Source organism: Anopheles moucheti, chromosome 2 (assembly GCF_943734755.1).
Source record: "Anopheles moucheti chromosome 2, idAnoMoucSN_F20_07, whole genome shotgun sequence".
NCBI lineage: Eukaryota > Metazoa > Arthropoda > Insecta > Diptera > Culicidae > Anopheles > Anopheles moucheti.
Window position 1 is genome coordinate 62,873,453 of NC_069140.1, and position 16,535 is coordinate 62,889,987.

At 45.2% G+C, this 16,535-nt stretch overlaps 2 protein-coding genes across 2 annotated transcripts; both read right to left on the bottom strand.

The window, feature by feature from the left end:
* Positions 1 to 5,857: 5,857 nt before the first annotated feature.
* Positions 5,858 to 13,120, bottom strand: LOC128310021 (cytochrome P450 4c3-like). The gene is made up of 5 exons (XM_053046553.1): positions 12,913 to 13,120; positions 7,476 to 7,591; positions 7,116 to 7,395; positions 6,850 to 6,919; positions 5,858 to 6,776 (listed from the first exon to the last, which is right to left on the bottom strand). Exons 1-5 carry the CDS (start codon positions 13,118 to 13,120, stop codon positions 5,858 to 5,860), a joined length of 1,593 nt encoding a protein of 530 aa, XP_052902513.1.
* A 1,224-nt stretch (positions 13,121 to 14,344) lies between these two features.
* Positions 14,345 to 16,332, bottom strand: LOC128297032 (polyserase-2-like). Its single transcript, XM_053032586.1, has 3 exons — positions 15,612 to 16,332; positions 15,124 to 15,544; positions 14,345 to 15,044 (listed from the first exon to the last, which is right to left on the bottom strand). The coding sequence occupies exons 1-3, from the start codon at positions 16,330 to 16,332 to the stop codon at positions 14,447 to 14,449; spliced, it is 1,740 nt and encodes a 579-aa protein (XP_052888546.1). The 3' UTR covers positions 14,345 to 14,446.
* Between the last annotated feature and the right edge of the window lie 203 nt (positions 16,333 to 16,535).

The window sequence follows — 16,535 nt, forward strand, 5'->3', positions numbered from 1 at the left end:
ATCATATCCGCCATCTTGGCCGCCAGCTTGGCCGCCATCTTGTCCGCCATCTTGTCCACCATCTTGTCCGCCATCTTGTCCACCATCTTGGCCGCCATCTTGGCCGCCATCTTGTTTGCCATTTTGGCCGCCATCTTGGCCGCCATCTTGTCCGCCATCTTGTCCGCCATCTTGTCCGCCATCTTGGCAGCCATCTTGGCCGCCATCTTGTTTGCCATCTTGTCCGCCATCTTGTCCGCCATCTTGTCCGCCATCTTGGCCGCCATCTTGTCCACCATCTTGGCCGCCATCTTGTCCGCCATCTTGGCCGCCATCTTGTCCGCCATCTTGTCCACCATCTTGGCCGCCATCTTGTCCGCCATCTTGGCCGCCATCTTGTTACCCATCTTGTCCGCCATCTTGTCCACCATCTTGTCCGCCATCTTGTCCGCCATCTTGTCCGCCATCTTGTCAGCCATCTTGTCCGCCATCTTGTCCACCATCTTGGCCGCCATCTTGGCCGCCATCTTGGCCTCCATCTTGTCCGCCATCTTGTCCGCCATTTTGTTCGCCATCTTGGCCGCCATCTTGTCCGCCATCTTGTCCGCCATCTTGTCCGCCATCTTGTCCGCCATCATGTCCGCCATTTTGTTCGCCATCTTGTCCGCCATCTTGTCCGCCATCTTGGCCGCCATCTTGTCCGCCATCTTGGCCGCCATCTTGCCGCCATCTTGTCCGCCATCTTGGCCGCCATCTTGTTTGCCATCTTGTCCGCCATTTTGGCCGCCATCTTGTCCGCCATCTTGTCCGCCATTTTGGCCGCCATCTTGTCCGCCATCTTGTCCACCATCTTGGCCTCCATCTTGTCCGCCATATTGTCCGCCATCTTGGCCGCCATCTTGTCCGCCATCTTGTTTGCCATCTTGGCCGCCATCTTGTCCACCATCTTGTCCGCAATCTTGGCCGCCATCTTGGCCTCCATCTTGTCCGCCATCTTGTCCGCCATCTTGTCCGCCATCTTGTCCGCCATCTTGGCCGCCATCTTGTCCGCCATCTTGTCCACCATCTTGGCCACCATCTTGGCCGCCATCTTGGCCGCCATCTTGTCCGCCATCTTGTCCACCATCTTGGCCACCATCTTGGCCGCCATCTTGGCCTCCATCTTGTCCGCCATATTGTCCGCCATCTTGGCCGCCATCTTGGCCGCCATCTTGTCCGCCATCTTGTCCGCCATCTTGTCCGCCATCTTGTCCGCCATCTTGTCCGCCATCTTGTCCACCATCTTGGGCGCCATCTTGTCCGCCATCTTGTCCACCATCTTGGCTGCCATCTTGTCCGCCATCTTGGTCCGCCATCTTGTCCGCCATCTTGGCCGCCATCTTGTCCGCCATCTTGGCCGCCATCTTGGCCGCCATCTTGTCTGCCATCTTGGCCGCCATCTTTGCCGCCATCTTGTCCGCCATCTGGTCCGCCATCTTGTCCGCCATCTTGTCCGCCATCTTGTCCGCCATCTTGGCCGCCATCTTGTCCGCCATCTTGGCCTCCATCTTGTCCGCCATATTGTCCGCCATCTTGGCCGCCATCTTGTCCGCCATCTTGTTTGCCATCTTGGCCGCCATCTTGTCCACCATCTTGTCCGCAATCTTGGCCGCCATCTTGGCCTCCATCTTGTCCGCCATCTTGTCCGCCATCTTGTCCGCCATCTTGTCCGCCATCTTGGCCGCCATCTTGTCCGCCATCTTGTCCACCATCTTGGCCACCATCTTGGCCGCCATCTTGGCCGCCATCTTGTCCGCCATCTTGTCCACCATCTTGGCCACCATCTTGGCCGCCATCTTGGCCTCCATCTTGTCCGCCATATTGTCCGCCATCTTGGCCGCCATCTTGGCCGCCATCTTGTCCGCCATCTTGTCCGCCATCTTGTCCGCCATCTTGTCCGCCATCTTGTCCGCCATCTTGTCCGCCATCTTAGCCGCCATCTTGTCCGCCATCTTGTCCGCCATCTTGTCCGCCATCTTGTCCGCCAGCTTGTCCGCCATCTTGTTTGCCATTTTGGCCGCCATCTTGGCCGCCATCTAGGCCTCCATCTTGTCCGCCATCTTGTCCGCCATCTTGTCCGCCATCTTGTCCGCCATCTTGTCCGCCATCTTGGCAGCCATCTTGGCCGCCATCTTGTCCGCCATCTTGTCCGCCATCTTGGCCGCCATCTTGTCCGCCATCTTGGCCACCATCTTGGCCGCCATCTTGGCCGCCATCTTGTCCGCCATCTTGTCCGCCATCTTGTCCGCCATCTTGTCCGCCATCTTGTCCGCCATCTTGTCCGCAATCTTGTTCGCCATCTTGTCCGCCATCTTGTCCGCCATTTTGTTCGCCATCTTGGCCGCCATCTTGTGCGCCATCTTGTCCGCCATCTTGTCCGCAATCTTGGCCGCCATCTTGTCCGCCATCTTGTCCGCCATCTTGTCCGCCATCTTGTCCGGCATCTTGGCCGCCATCTTGTCCGCCATCTTGTCCGCCATCTTGTCCGCCATCTTGTCCGCCATTTTGTCCGCCATCTTGTTCGCCATCTTGGCCGCCATCTTGGCCGCCACCTTGTCCGCCATCTTGGCCGCCATCTTGGCCTCCATCTTGTCCGCCATCTTGTCCGCCATCTTGTCCGCCATCTTGTCCGCCATCTTGTCCGCCATCTTGGCCGCCATCTTGTCCGCCATCTTGTCCGCCATCTTGTCCGCCATCTTGTCCGCCATCTTGTCCGCCATCTTGGCCGCCATCTTGTTTGCCATCTTGGTCGCCATCTTGTCCGCCATCTTGTCCGCCATCTTGTCCGCCATCTTGTTCGTCATCTTGTCCGCCATCTTGTCCGCCATATTGTTCGCCATCTTGGCCGCCATCTTGTCTGCCATCTTGTCCGCCATCTTGTTCACCATCTTGTCCGCCATCTTGTCCACCATCTTGTCCGCAATCTTGTCCGCCATCTTGTCCGCCATCTTGTCCGCCATCATATCCGCCATCTTGGCCGCCAGCTTGGCCGCCATCTTGTCCGCCATCTTGTCCACCATCTTGTCCGCCATCTTGTCCACCATCTTGGCCGCCATCTTGGCCGCCATCTTGTTTGCCATTTTGGCCGCCATCTTGGCCGCCATCTTGTCCACCATCTTGTCCGCCATCTTGTCCGCCATCTTGGCAGCCATCTTGGCCGCCATCTTGTTTGCCATCTTGTCCGCCATCTTGTCCGCCATCTTGTCCGCCATCTTGGCCGCCATCTTGTCCACCATCTTGGCCGCCATCTTGTCCGCCATCTTGGCCGCCATCTTGTCCGCCATCTTGTCCACCATCTTGGCCGCCATCTTGTCCGCCATCTTGGCCGCCATCTTGTTACCCATCTTGTCCGCCATCTTGTCCACCATCTTGTCCGCCATCTTGTCCGCCATCTTGTCCGCCATCTTGTCAGCCATCTTGTCCGCCATCTTGTCCACCATCTTGGCCGCCATCTTGGCCGCCATCTTGGCCTCCATCTTGTCCGCCATCTTGTCCGCCATTTTGTTCGCCATCTTGGCCGCCATCTTGTCCGCCATCTTGTCCGCCATCTTGTCCGCCATCTTGTCCGCCATCATGTCCGCCATTTTGTTCGCCATCTTGTCCGCCATCTTGTCCGCCATCTTGGCCGCCATCTTGTCCGCCATCTTGGCCGCCATCTTGCCGCCATCTTGTCCGCCATCTTGGCCGCCATCTTGTTTGCCATCTTGTCCGCCATTTTGGCCGCCATCTTGTCCGCCATCTTGTCCGCCATTTTGGCCGCCATCTTGTCCGCCATCTTGTCCACCATCTTGGCCACCATCTTGGCCGCCATCTTGGCCTCCATCTTGTCCGCCATATTGTCCGCCATCTTGTCCGCCATCTTGTCCGCCATCTTGTCCGCCATCTTGTCCGCCATCTTGTCCGCCATCTTGTCCGCCATCTTGGCCGCCATCTTGTCCGCCATCTTGTCCGCCATCTTGGTCACCAAGGGGGGGGGGGGAGGAAGATGTCACCTCTTGAAGAACATGCGCTCCTGGTATCGGAAATCTGAAAACAGCTGGTTTGTATGAAAAGTTAGTGTATAAACATTGCATACCTTACGGCGCATTGCTTTGCAAGTTGATTGCATACCTTCCGGCGCAGTACCAGAAGCTACCTCTTCCGTGGATGCTCTCCTGGTATTATACATTCAAAAGCTGGTAGTTTTCCAAGAAATTTTTCACGACCAACGGGAAAGTTAGTGTTTAAACATTGCATAATTTTGGGCGGATTTTGAGCAAAATTGCTGCAAAATTTTACTCGACCAACGGGAAAGTTAGTGTTTAAATATTGCATACCTTTCGGCGGTTTTCGACCAAAATTGCTGTACAAGGTGCTACCTCTTCCGTGAATGCTTTCCTGGTATCGGGAATCTGAAAACAGCTGGTTTGTATGGAATTTCGTACCAGCCGACGGGAAGTTTGAGCGAGATGAAGGATGCTTTCCGTTTCATGCTATCAATGCTAGCTATTTCGTAGTACACTGACAGATTGTGTCGGTTATAACATCATTACCGGCTTGCAAACTTGCAGAAATTGTGACAATCGAAATACTAAACACAACACTCCACCACAATACTGTTTCGAAACACGTAGGCTGGACATTTTCACGGTTCAGTCGGGGAGAGAAAACAATACCACACCACGAGTATCGCAATGGCAATAGCTTGCAAATATTACGGAAGTGAAAACAAGCATGGTTTCTATTCTAGCATCTAACGATAGGATCATTTACGAACAGATGAAAAAATCCCGTTCAAGAAATAGAATACATGAATAGGTTGAAGTAAAAGGGCATATAAGGGTTCACGAGGCGGCCAGATGGTGTATTGGTAGCGCAGTCGGGCTGTACAAGATAGGACCACGGAAAAATTTCATTTGGAACACCAAACCTCCGTACGTAGCACTGACTATCCTACGGGTAAATAAATTTAAAAAAAACTAGAAATGATAGGCTTCAACATCTTAAAGATGTCGTGCCGATTAAGAAGAAGGAGTTTGAATACACTGCATACTTCTCTTGCGTAGCCGTGTAACCGGGCCGATATAGCTAATCAAATAGAAAAAAATGTTTCATATAACCAAGGATATATAAAATCCAAAGATATTTTCGATCAATTTTTTACCTTTTTAATTAGATTTTGTGCTATGAATTAACTCTGCTGCTAAATTTCCAAAAATCGCCCAATCGGCACAAGTTGTTTGATCCGCCTACCGTTTGATCCGCCGCTGATGTGAGTGGAAGATACTTTAATACTTAGGAGTGCAATAATGTTACAGTAAAGCTTCTAGTCTTTATACGTCTTTATAGTTTTCTAGTCTCTATACGCAGCATAGACTATGACCTTACAATGATATTTCTTATTTATTAATCTTCACTACGTCGAATTGATATTCGTTAGAACAGTCTGTCACGTGTAGTTATGAGCAATACGGCCTGGCTATTTCTCTCGAATAAAAAAGGATCAGTCAGTTTGATCATTGTAAATAAGCCAGTTCTACTTGCGAGGGATTGGTCCAGAAAAGATTTTATCTTGACCCTGTTCTCTGGGGTTGGCTTCTCTACTAAGCAGGAAGGGTCGAAGGTCGGAAAGATATTTATGCTAAATGTAGAAGAAAGCGGTTCGTTAGCGTAACCGGTAGCGGCACCCATGTCTCATACGACATTACCGGTGTGAAACTCCTCTATATGTCGTTACGCAACAAAATAAGAATATAGAAAACAATTGTTTTCATTTTTGCTTTATTAATACGTTTACATAGCATAGCATATGGTAAATGTGGAGATACAATCTTCGGAAAAGTTATTGCAATGCTTCACACTAGACTCTTTTTTGGATTCGTATCTTTAAGCCTCCCTTGGTGCGCATTACCAAGTCCCCGTACAGTACCAGATCCTCGCGACGTTGTACCGCTTCGATTTTATAGTTCCTCACCACCGCCGATATCACTGCCTTCTCTTCTAGTGCACCAAACTTTTGCCCAATACAGTTTCGTGGGCCAGCACTGAAGGGAATGTAGGAGTATGGATGACGATTGGAACTGTTTTCGGGCAAGAAGCGTTCTGGGTTAAATTTCTCGGGATTGGGAAAGTACTGTGGATCGCGATGCAATTGATAGAGCATGATCACGGCATTCGTTCCACTCGGAATGTGAAATCCCTCGATGTCCACGCTTGTTGCGAGTGTGCGTGACAGCATCGGGATGCTTGGAAATAGCCGTAGGCTCTCTTTCAAACAGCACTCCAAATAACGCATCTCTCCTAGCTCCGCCATCGTTGGATACCGGTCTTTATCGCCACTCATGATGCCGTCGATCTCCTGGAAAACACGCTCCTGTACGGTTGGCTCAGTACCCAACAGATACAGCATCCATGCCAGCGCGGTAGCAGTCGTATCGTGTCCGCCTAAAATAAACGTATCCACCTCTTCGCGAATGTCTGCATCGGACAGTATCTGACCATCTTCCGAAAGCTCCAGCAAAAGATCCAAGAAAGCGAGCTGTTTTCGTTGGCCAGTTGCTTCCCCGTTGTCTGTCTCCACGCAGGATCCAGACTCGGATGATTTTGTTTGCTTCTTGCGCAGCTGATACATTTCCCGCCGTTTGTTAATCATGCTGTAGGCAAAGTCGTGCAATATCTTCAAACAGTGCTCATGTTCGCTGTGCGCTTTGGTAAATTGGAAAATAAAATCTGGACGCAACCAAAACTTCTGCAAGCGCTCTAGGATGATTTCGGATATCCTGAAAACATACAACCGATTAATGTTTCATAAAAGTGTAATAGTTTCAGAGCCAAACTTCGCTAGTGGTATACTTCTCATGAGCCTTCACGTATTCCGAATCGGATTTTTCCAACGCGTGGATAGGATACCCCATAGCGGTTTCTAATCGAAAAACGAATTCGAAAAAAGTGCTATACAATTGCGATTGCTTCTAAGTGCGGTTTAAGTGAATCGATTGCTCAATGTGAAAATTTGTGTCCTTGTTAGTTGTAGTAGGTGGATACACTGAGTCAACAGTGGAACTGATGGTTGGTTATGAAAATAGGAGTGTATATAGCATTTGTTGTATTTATCATACCGCAAATAATGTCGAGGGACGTCAGCGTGGCGTAAATCGTACAATCGAATCCCTCGGTGTTGTTTAGCTGCTTCTCCAGCTGTCGTACCAGGACAAAGCTCTGTTTGTTAAACACCTCGACGAAGTTGGCCAATATTTTGAAGTGGAAGGTTGGCGTTAACATTTTGCGGCGTTGGTGCCATTTAGCAGCCCGGCTCGTTAGCAGACCCGTGCCAATCCATGGCTTCAGCAGGTCGTAGTCACGGCCTTTCTCGATGTTCTTGGAGCTAGAGAGAATTTTCTACTAACCACAAAAATAGTGTAATTGGTAGGAAGCACCTTCTAGGAGTTGAGCAAGACGAGCTGATGAAATGGTCATACCTCAGCGGCAGTTGCTTTAGAGATCAAAACATAGGGCTTTAATCCGGCCCACACCCGGTTAAATCCTTGGCGTCGTCCATACAACATCCTTGCTCCATGGATCGTACTAAACATTTCTGTAATGTAACATAAATGAAAACACAATTCAAAACATTCAAAACGGCGAAAACTTAACATTATTGTAAGTGCGATTTTTGTTTTAATGATTTTTAGCTGATTCAATCCACATCCCTCTTCTGTTAGTCACTATATGCTTCCTTGTAATCTGTACTCTTGTTGGAGACTATCGTGAATTCGTGAGTTTTTCTTTTTCTTTTCTAACATTCCTTCGTGTTATTCTTTTGTGACGAATAGAACCAAGCTCTGATTGTTATGTTGTAATTTTCATAAATCTCAGTCCGTTTCTTAAGGCAAGGAGTTCGTGGGGAGACAAGTAGAATTTAAATAAAGATGAAGACTACGTACTGTAAAGCGTGAACCCACAGAAACAGAGCAGTACATTGAATAGCTTGCGCTATTGTTTTTCTTTTATTCAGTCTGCAGAACTTAACACTAACAGTAAGTTTAGTATGAAGCATATTCTTATCAATAATGCAATGAGTTAACTAATGTAATCGTTATAAAGATTGGGAATATAAAACACGGCAATATAAACGTTGCACTGTAAATGATCTTCTTCTTTTTCTATTTTTCAAAGCAGGAGTATTGGAGGAACCAAATGTCTACCGTTTCCCTGTACCAAGAACAGACTAATCTGGCCATTTGGAAAATAATGTTTAGTGATGAAGTCGTACATGTTGTACCTTGTTTTTGTATTCGCTGAGACAGTGATGGTTCAACAATAAACGGGCTAAGAAGCCGCGGGAGTAACTGAGTTTGCAATCGTAAAAAGAGCAACTTTTTTTAACAATAAAAACATTTCATATGGGCCAAATTTTTTTTCGCACTTAGGGTCCCCACAAGTCCGCTTAGGCACAGAAAGTGATGACTGCATTGAGGTATGGTTCTATTCTTGCAGTGCGTACTGTGCAAAGGAAAAGTGTGTTTTTTCGTGCTGTTACTTATAAACGGCACATAAAACCGAAAATTTAACAAAAAACTGAATTAAAATCACAAGCTATCCGTAAGGGCGCGTTCTGTTGGTTAAAAAATTGCTTTAGGGCTCATTCAATTATTACGTAACGCAAAAATTGTCAATTTTCGACCCCCTCCCCCCCTATTGTAACAAAACGTAACACTGGATGCAACCCCCCTCCATTAATTACGTAACATTTAGTTGACCCCCCCCCCCCCCCTTGTTTGAAAAAAAATGAAATTTTCTTAAGTAATCCATGTAATTCCATCGTATTTCGACTAATGCAAAAAGAAACAAACATACTGCCTAATAAATTTACTACACACGCCAGGTTGACTTGCTTGTTCGTTTCTAATATTTTGAAGCGGTTTTAGAACCTACTTCAATGTATACAACTACGATTGTGCGTACGATACTTCATTAACCATGTTTATTTTCAGGCTGTCCGTATCTTTCATCAATATAATTAATCATTGGCATGTACAAAGTGAACTAAACCTAGGTTGGATAGGTTCTGGATAAAGATAGAAATTTCTGGAAGACGCTTCGAATACAAGTCTTCCACACCACAGATCTCAAACGAAGGATTCATTCGCTAATCGTCCACTGAGCAAAGCTGAAGAAGCTCGTTTTAAAGTTTACATTACATGACGAATCGATGTAAACTATTAAGAACAAGAATTCGTACGTAAATTATTTATCAGTACTATTCTTTTCTTTTTTATCTAGCAACCTTTTATTTGCGTGTTTGTCTTCTGTTAATTCTTATTATTCATTTACCTTTTTGACTAACTTTTTTTCATCAAGACAGATTTAAAGAATCTAAAAAATGGTGAAAGCATAAATACATTTGTTGGTAAAGTAGATTTATTGAATAATTTTCAGTTGAACGCAGCCAGGAGTATATAGAACTTATAAAGCTCTAGTACTTACATACGCCAGTGAGACATGGACTTTGTCCAAAACTGACGAAACCCTCTTAGCCGCGTTCGATAGGAAGATGCTCAAAAGGTTTTTTTGGCCCCATGTGTGTGGAAGGACAATGGAGCCGCTACAATGATGAGCTCTATGAGTTGTACGGCCTACAGTCGTACAGCATAATAAACGACCCAACAATTTTAGCCGGTATGCTGACTTCGAACACGGCCATACAAGCACCGATCACGATGTTGCACGTTCTAGTTGGCAAAAGTTATTCATTGTACCGTAAATGAGCTTCCGAGCACTAAATGATATCGAATAATTAACTGGTGTATAAGCTCTTTACGATAGTGGATAACTTGGATGCATCATTCTGAGTCTGTTTAGAGTTCTTCAAGCTCAATGTAAGTTTTAAGAGTCGGCGATGCATGCTATGTGACCATGGATGCAAACTGGATCCACTACAACACACAGGATTCCAAAATCACCATCTGATTGGACATCAGAAGTCATCAATAAGTGGGTATCAAAAGATACCAAGAAACTTGACCTTTAAATAATCGAAAAGTAGATAGGTAATATGGAATTTGTATAAAAATCTCTGAAATAAGTTAATTTTTCATACATAGACTATGAAGCTGGAATCTAAGTATAATCTTATTGTATGTTACGTAACAAAAAGTTAAACCCCCCCTCCCCCCTATGTAACAAATCGTAACGCTGGTACTGACCCCCTCCCCCCCCCCCCTATCATCGTTACGTAATAATTGAATGAGCCCTTAGGGTAACATCAGACGCTGGTATGTGATTAGCAATGGGAAAAAGATTATAGTATAGGTTAGTATACCATAATTCACATATACTTTATACTCGTATTTGGGATCCGAAGAGTACTTAATGTAAAACGTAAGTATATCTGAAAACATATGCTCTTTCTCTATATAGAGTATTGTAACATCTGAATATCACGCTGTCGTTCAATGTGAATAATGAGAGGGCCTAATGCTATGTTCCTTGTTCTTCCAGGATTTTTGGTTACGGTTCGATAGAAGAGCGATGAAGAAATTGTTACTATAGCATGCATCCGTCCAGTCTTTCTATTGCGCATCAGATTAAATTTGTGCAGTTTCAGTAACTTGCTTACCTCATTAGAATAACACCCCACAATCCAGTTTGTGTTTAAATGGTTCATTCTAATGCTATTATTATTTTCGGTTAATATACGAGTGTACATTGTTGATCAATTAAAAGCAGAATAATGTTAATAATAATAAATAAAACAGTGAACAGAAAATATTGGGTTTAGATTATTCTTGAAAAATGTATAAATATTAACATGAAATGGGCTGGAGGTTGGAGCAACCTCGAAGTGATTTCTACATCTACTGGAGTTTTGATCTTGTGCCACGTTTAGATGTTACACATTAGAAATTTACAGTTGAAAAACATGTTTGAATAAACTACACTGAACCTACATGAAACAAGGAGCGCATGTGACCTTGCCTCAATCTTTGTGCTCTCAGGGTCGTGGTACAATTTAAAACAACATCAACACATTAACGAACTTGGTTATTCATTATTCGTAACGGAAGTTGCCCAAATACTATTTCAGCTACAATTTTGCCCATTCGGTTAGTATGTTATAACGGTTACGTGAACGCATGGAAGCAATGCACCTTGCAGATGATAATTGCAACTGCAGCTGCAGTGCGAGATGATAGCATCCACTTTGAATTCACGAAATACCCAAAAAATCCTTTCACTTTAAACCTCGTGCAATAATGTTTAAAACATATTCGACATCTTCTCGCTTGGCGTGTACCCTTTGCCTCCGTTCGAAAGCTTTTGCAACATAAATTTATCATTAAACCCTTCTTGTAACACCTTTGTAAGTGTGCCACGTAAACGTTAAACTTTCGGTTGGTAACATTCAATGGGTTAATTCTGATTGTAGATGAAAGAAAGAATGGACCGAGCATGACAAAGAACAGGAGGAACATGGGTGAACGAGGGATACGCCTGTTTTACCTTGAAACATTTGGATGGCGCTGTCTCAGTCCTTGAGTTGGGGATATTTGATTCCTTTTGCTTCAAGGTTCATAAATAATCTTAACCTACTGTAAAGTCAGGTTTGTGTACCGAAGCATACGGCAGGGCATTAATAGAGGAGCTTTTAGTTTAGGCATCTGGTACCGCTTTACGTCGTATAGGAAGTGTTAAACCATTAAAGCAATCGCGCACTGAGCTCAATCGGGTTACTTGTCCATCTTATTAACAGGAAAAGTGAATCGGGTAATTTCGACAATCTTTCAAGGTTTTCATGAATGTAAAACATGTCGTGTGCCGAGGACTGTGTGCAATCCGCATTACGAGAGCATTGCACTCAGCAGAAAAGATTGGAATAATCATACTCACAAGCTCGCCTCTTTTTTGTACTTCTGCTGTGCTTCAGACGTGTTTCATGTTAAGCGTCAAGCATGACAAATATAAGCAGAATCAAAACCATTCCTAGCACAAGGTGAAAATGATATGAAAATTCGTCTCCTCTTGCCTAATGCTGCTTGACGCGATTTTAATAGAGTGACAATATTGTCACTTTTTTGTTTGACCAAAGAAACTCATCATTAACGGCGAGCTCATTAGACAGATGAATGACGAGTGCTTCCACTAATTCCGTAATTCAAATGTTACACCCGAAATGTGCCGATCGTCATTAGTCACACCTAATGGGCGTGCTTCCGGTTTCGTCGTAGATTCAAAAGGTGAGACGTAAGAGAATATACTTAGGCATATGTGATGCTTCAAGCCAACGCTGTTTTTAAGTGTGATCGCTTTGCATAGTCAGATTTATAACACCGTCAAGTGTGACAGGTTCAAATTAGGTAAATTAAGCTCATCAAGCATGTCCAAACCTTCTTGCCTTGCTCTGATTGGGGGGGAAAGCTAAATTTTGTGATTTATCTGTCCGCGAATGTTTATTGCCATCAACATCAACGTAGTAAGCTTTGTGAACTTTTTTGTAACTATTATTGCAGTTTTACTGCAGGTACGTTCGAAAATTTGAATAAATCATTACAATAATTCTATATCTTTGTCAGCAAACTTTTACAAAGAGTATTTTCACCGTGCTAAATAGCCGTGACTGAAGCTTGTGGGAAAGAACAAAAATACTACAAACAAACGTACCTCATGTTGTCAACATAAAACGACTGCCAAACGACTGTTAACGAAAACGTACAAAAAAACATGGTACAAAATGATTCATTTTTTTAATGATTTTCGTTCGATGACACATGCGGAGCGAATGTGCTACCAACGCAAACAACCCATTTTGCCCAATTCACAGCACTATGATAATCAATCCATTCTCCACTTGGCGGGTTCTTGACCATTGATATTACCACCGATAGCCGGATGCGGAACCAATGCTAATTTTCTTACCATCTCGATCAACCAACCATTGCAAACTGTTGCCCAGCAATGGCAGTGCAGGTGGTCCAGGAATGCGATTAATGTGTTTCACTATCTCTGCTCGTTGACGGTAGAAGATGACAGTTGAGGCTACTACGCCCAGCACTACTATCCAAGTTGACGGTGACAGCAGTTGAAGTATTTTTGGCAGCAAATCACACCACAAAATCGAACTCATCGTCACACTAACGATGCGCTGTTACAGGCAAATCCGTGTGCGGCAGTGTTGTGGATATAATTTCTTTAAACAAGAAAGATAGCCACTATTCAATTATATACTTTTGTAAGAAACGCACTTGCACCAACTGTCAAGCTCGATCTACGCGCACCGAATGCTTTCCTAGAAAGGGACGAATTGTCAGGAACCGTCGGCGGTTCTCCACACCAGTTCACAGTCTTAATTGTACTAAACGATGCGCAGCATCGTATGGTTGCCTTTATATTGACATCTCGTGCTACAGCACAGCGTAAACCTTTCGCGCGTACCGAGCGCTAGTGATCGTGCGATGCTTTAATTTGAGAGATGGTAGGTTAAGCTTTTGAGCAGAAGCCGGAAACTATTGGTGTGTGGGTGTGTGTATAAGTGGTGAATATGGGGTCTAGTGCAATAATCAGTTAAAAAAATGACAAAAAAATGTTTCGAATTTTTGTCACTTTTGGTGGACGTATGAATTTTTGGAAATTTCACAAAAAAAAAGAAAAAAATAAATTAGCCCGAATACCATGCCTAAGCTTTCGGTACGGTTGTATCGGAGGTCCGTAAGACAAAAACCCCTGCAAAATGCATAACTATTAGAGCTTTCACTCTCAATGTACATGCTGGTTACAGTGTGTGTCATAATTAATGTTCCATACGTAAAATAATAAAACAAACTAAGTATGTTGACTTGCAGCTAAATTCAACATCTATGAATGCAATATTCCCGACAGTAATAGGTACAGGCTTTTCCCGAGTTACGCGAATAATACCTTTTCACCTGGTTTGTTCGTCGTGCATCCTATCTCTTGCCTCGCTCCATCACAGTTGTTGTCTCGTACCACTCAGGAGTGCTCAGCGCCATCTAGCGATCGGTAGCCTGATCACTCCATTTAAATTTGTGTCTACCACGCCTCCTTTGTCCATGTGGACGTGTAAAAGGACTTTACGGGCTTGGTCGTCCGGTGTCATTCTCATGGCTTGACCAGCCCAACGGAGCCCTTGACTCTTACAGTGATCCTTTCATAGGCGTTATATAGTTGTCCATATCAGTCATTTCGATCCCACCCATTGTGTATTTATAGTATCACTGAATGTTGTTTCATAACAACAAAGACAACGAGAAGTACGTTTGCGTTTGCTAAAGTTTTATACTGAAATTTAATTTCAAATAATGTAAGACATATAGCTAGGTAGCTTCTGAGGTCATTATCGTTTTTATTTGATGTTACATGCATTCTTCTTGCTCTCGTCCAAATATATTTAAACACATTTTTAAAGTTCTGAAATTTAGCTGTCAGGGGAAGTTTACCCACGAATGTTATCTAAAATCCACTGCAGATACTTGCTGATAGCAATGTACTGTTCCGGAACGGAGCAATAGCTTATGCCTGTCTGTAAGCCGTAAAGTAAATATCGATTAGACTTCTTCTCTATTACCTGTATTGCCGATCCTGGCTGATAGTCGTTACATCGTGGCGACCGTGACGGATCGTCTAGATTTCGCGCACAAATTGTTCTATTGTCGATTTGTTTAGAAGCTTCCGAGGCGTAACTGGCGTTTTGGAATTCAATCCGACACTTATTCAAACCGATTGCTTCAAGCAGAGCGCGCTGCAATATTCGTGAGTCAGATCCACTCTCTTTCCAGCCCGTCATGATGTAGCGATTGTACAGCCGCTCCCGCTGCTGTGGGGTCACCGGAAGACAGATTGCCTCAATATGATCTCGTCGTCCAATAACAGCCGGAATGGTTAGACGAGCAAGCACGAGGTTATCCTTGCGGAATAGCTGACCTACTGATACAGTCTGTACTGAGGAAACACATTGCTCTCGTCCATCTATTGAACCGCAATCTTTCGTTTTGCTCGTGTCGTAATCACCGAGAGTTACACTGATTTCATCTCTAAAGAGATACGAAAGATGGTACGAATTAACCTTGGAAATCGTAAATGTAGAAAGTCGTTCTGCTCGCGTATACTTACTGCAAATCAACACAAGTAGTCGTAAGCACGTAGTTTCGATTGAGCAACACTCCGTTGCAGGGAACATACTCGGAATCTACGAACGGATGGCGTAGCGTTACCATCCAGGGATATTGCTTAAAGATGGGTTTGCGCTCCTCGCTAAACTCGTATACATGCTCATTCCGTCCACAGTTCCCTTGATTGATCAGCCGAATATTGGGATGCCCCAGTATCGGGTCATCGATACCGCTGTTGGGTGTATTTTCATACAACCAATCGATATACTGTGCTGCATCGGTAAAGCCGATATATTGCTTTAAATTACACAGCCCAGAACCATCGATTGTGTTGCTAAACGAAACCACTCCCTTCAGATACCAACGATTTTGAAACTGGAAAAACATTCCACCACCACTGTCTCCGTTGCAGACACCCGTACCTATTGCGAAAAGAAAGCTTAAATGTGTTACTTCCGAAGTTCTGATGTTCACGCAGATCAACCATACCGTTCTTATACCCGGCACAGAAAGCCTTCGAGTATAGCAACCTGCCGAAAAATGCACGATCGCTCGCTAAACACGTCAACGAATCGACCACCGGCATGCGGGCTTCATTGAGAACCGTTCCAAGCCGATTTGCCTCCGCCAGTCCCCAACCAACGACAGTGCCCGGTTCTTGATTAACAAACGGTAGCTCATAGCCATCGTCGCGCTTCCACAGACAAACAGGCTGTATGTAATCATTGAAAATGATAGGAACTTCCACCCGTAGGATAGCAATATCATTCTCGAACGTTGTCGGCCGGAAACCAACGTGCACTATCGTCTCAATCACATTGAACTCCTCGGCATGTTCCTCCACCTCGTTCGAGAGATTGAAACGACCCAACTTTAGAAGTAAATTTTCGGTCGGTATTTTCCGTCGGCTAGCTGCGAATGTGACGCAGTGTGCAGCGGTTAGCACTAGGTACCGATGCACGATGCTAGCTCCACAAGCGTATTCAAAACCGTCACTTGTAATGCCGCGCTGGTATAGAGCCACGTGCCACGGCCAGTCGCCGGGACGCGTCGAATATCCACCCTTCACAAGCCCTTCCCGCTGGGCTAAGCGCTGTCCACACTCGTTGTCGTTAAAGTCCTTTGTTTGTAGCTCTTCCTGTGCAAAACTGGAACAAACGATGTGCAGTAACAATATAACAAATAGACGAACTGTCCACCAGCGAGGCATGCTATGATCTTCTTCCAATAGCGGTTCAATACGTACTATCCAACCAAGTTGCTACCAGGTTATCGATACGATCGGTCGGAAGGCTGTTAGCTTGGGGAAGAACACAACGTTTTACTTGTTATGCGGGTTTAGTGATTGGGTCGGCCGAAAAGTTTCCAAACCAGCGCTATTGATTCTGTATGATGTAGTTTATGATCACGTAG

What these genes read in the sequence shown, in the direction of transcription:
- LOC128310021 (XM_053046553.1), bottom strand. Translation starts at nt 13,120, where the DNA reads ATGAGTTCGATTTTGTGGTGTGATTTGCTGCCAAAAATACTTCAACTG. An exon ending in CTAAAGCAACTGCCGCTGAG is followed by an intron (nt 7,396 to 7,475) that starts GTATGACCATTT and finishes TGTGGTTAGTAG; the next exon opens with AAAATTCTCTCTAGCTCCAA. An exon ending in GTCCCTCGACATTATTTGCG is followed by an intron (nt 6,920 to 7,115) that starts GTATGATAAATA and finishes TTTTTCGATTAG; the next exon opens with AAACCGCTATGGGGTATCCT.
- LOC128297032 (XM_053032586.1), bottom strand. Translation starts at nt 16,332, where the DNA reads ATGCCTCGCTGGTGGACAGTTCGTCTATTTGTTATATTGTTACTGCAC. An exon ending in CTGTGCCGGGTATAAGAACG is followed by an intron (nt 15,545 to 15,611) that starts GTATGGTTGATC and finishes TTTTCGCAATAG; the next exon opens with GTACGGGTGTCTGCAACGGA. An exon ending in ACTACTTGTGTTGATTTGCA is followed by an intron (nt 15,045 to 15,123) that starts GTAAGTATACGC and finishes GTATCTCTTTAG; the next exon opens with AGATGAAATCAGTGTAACTC.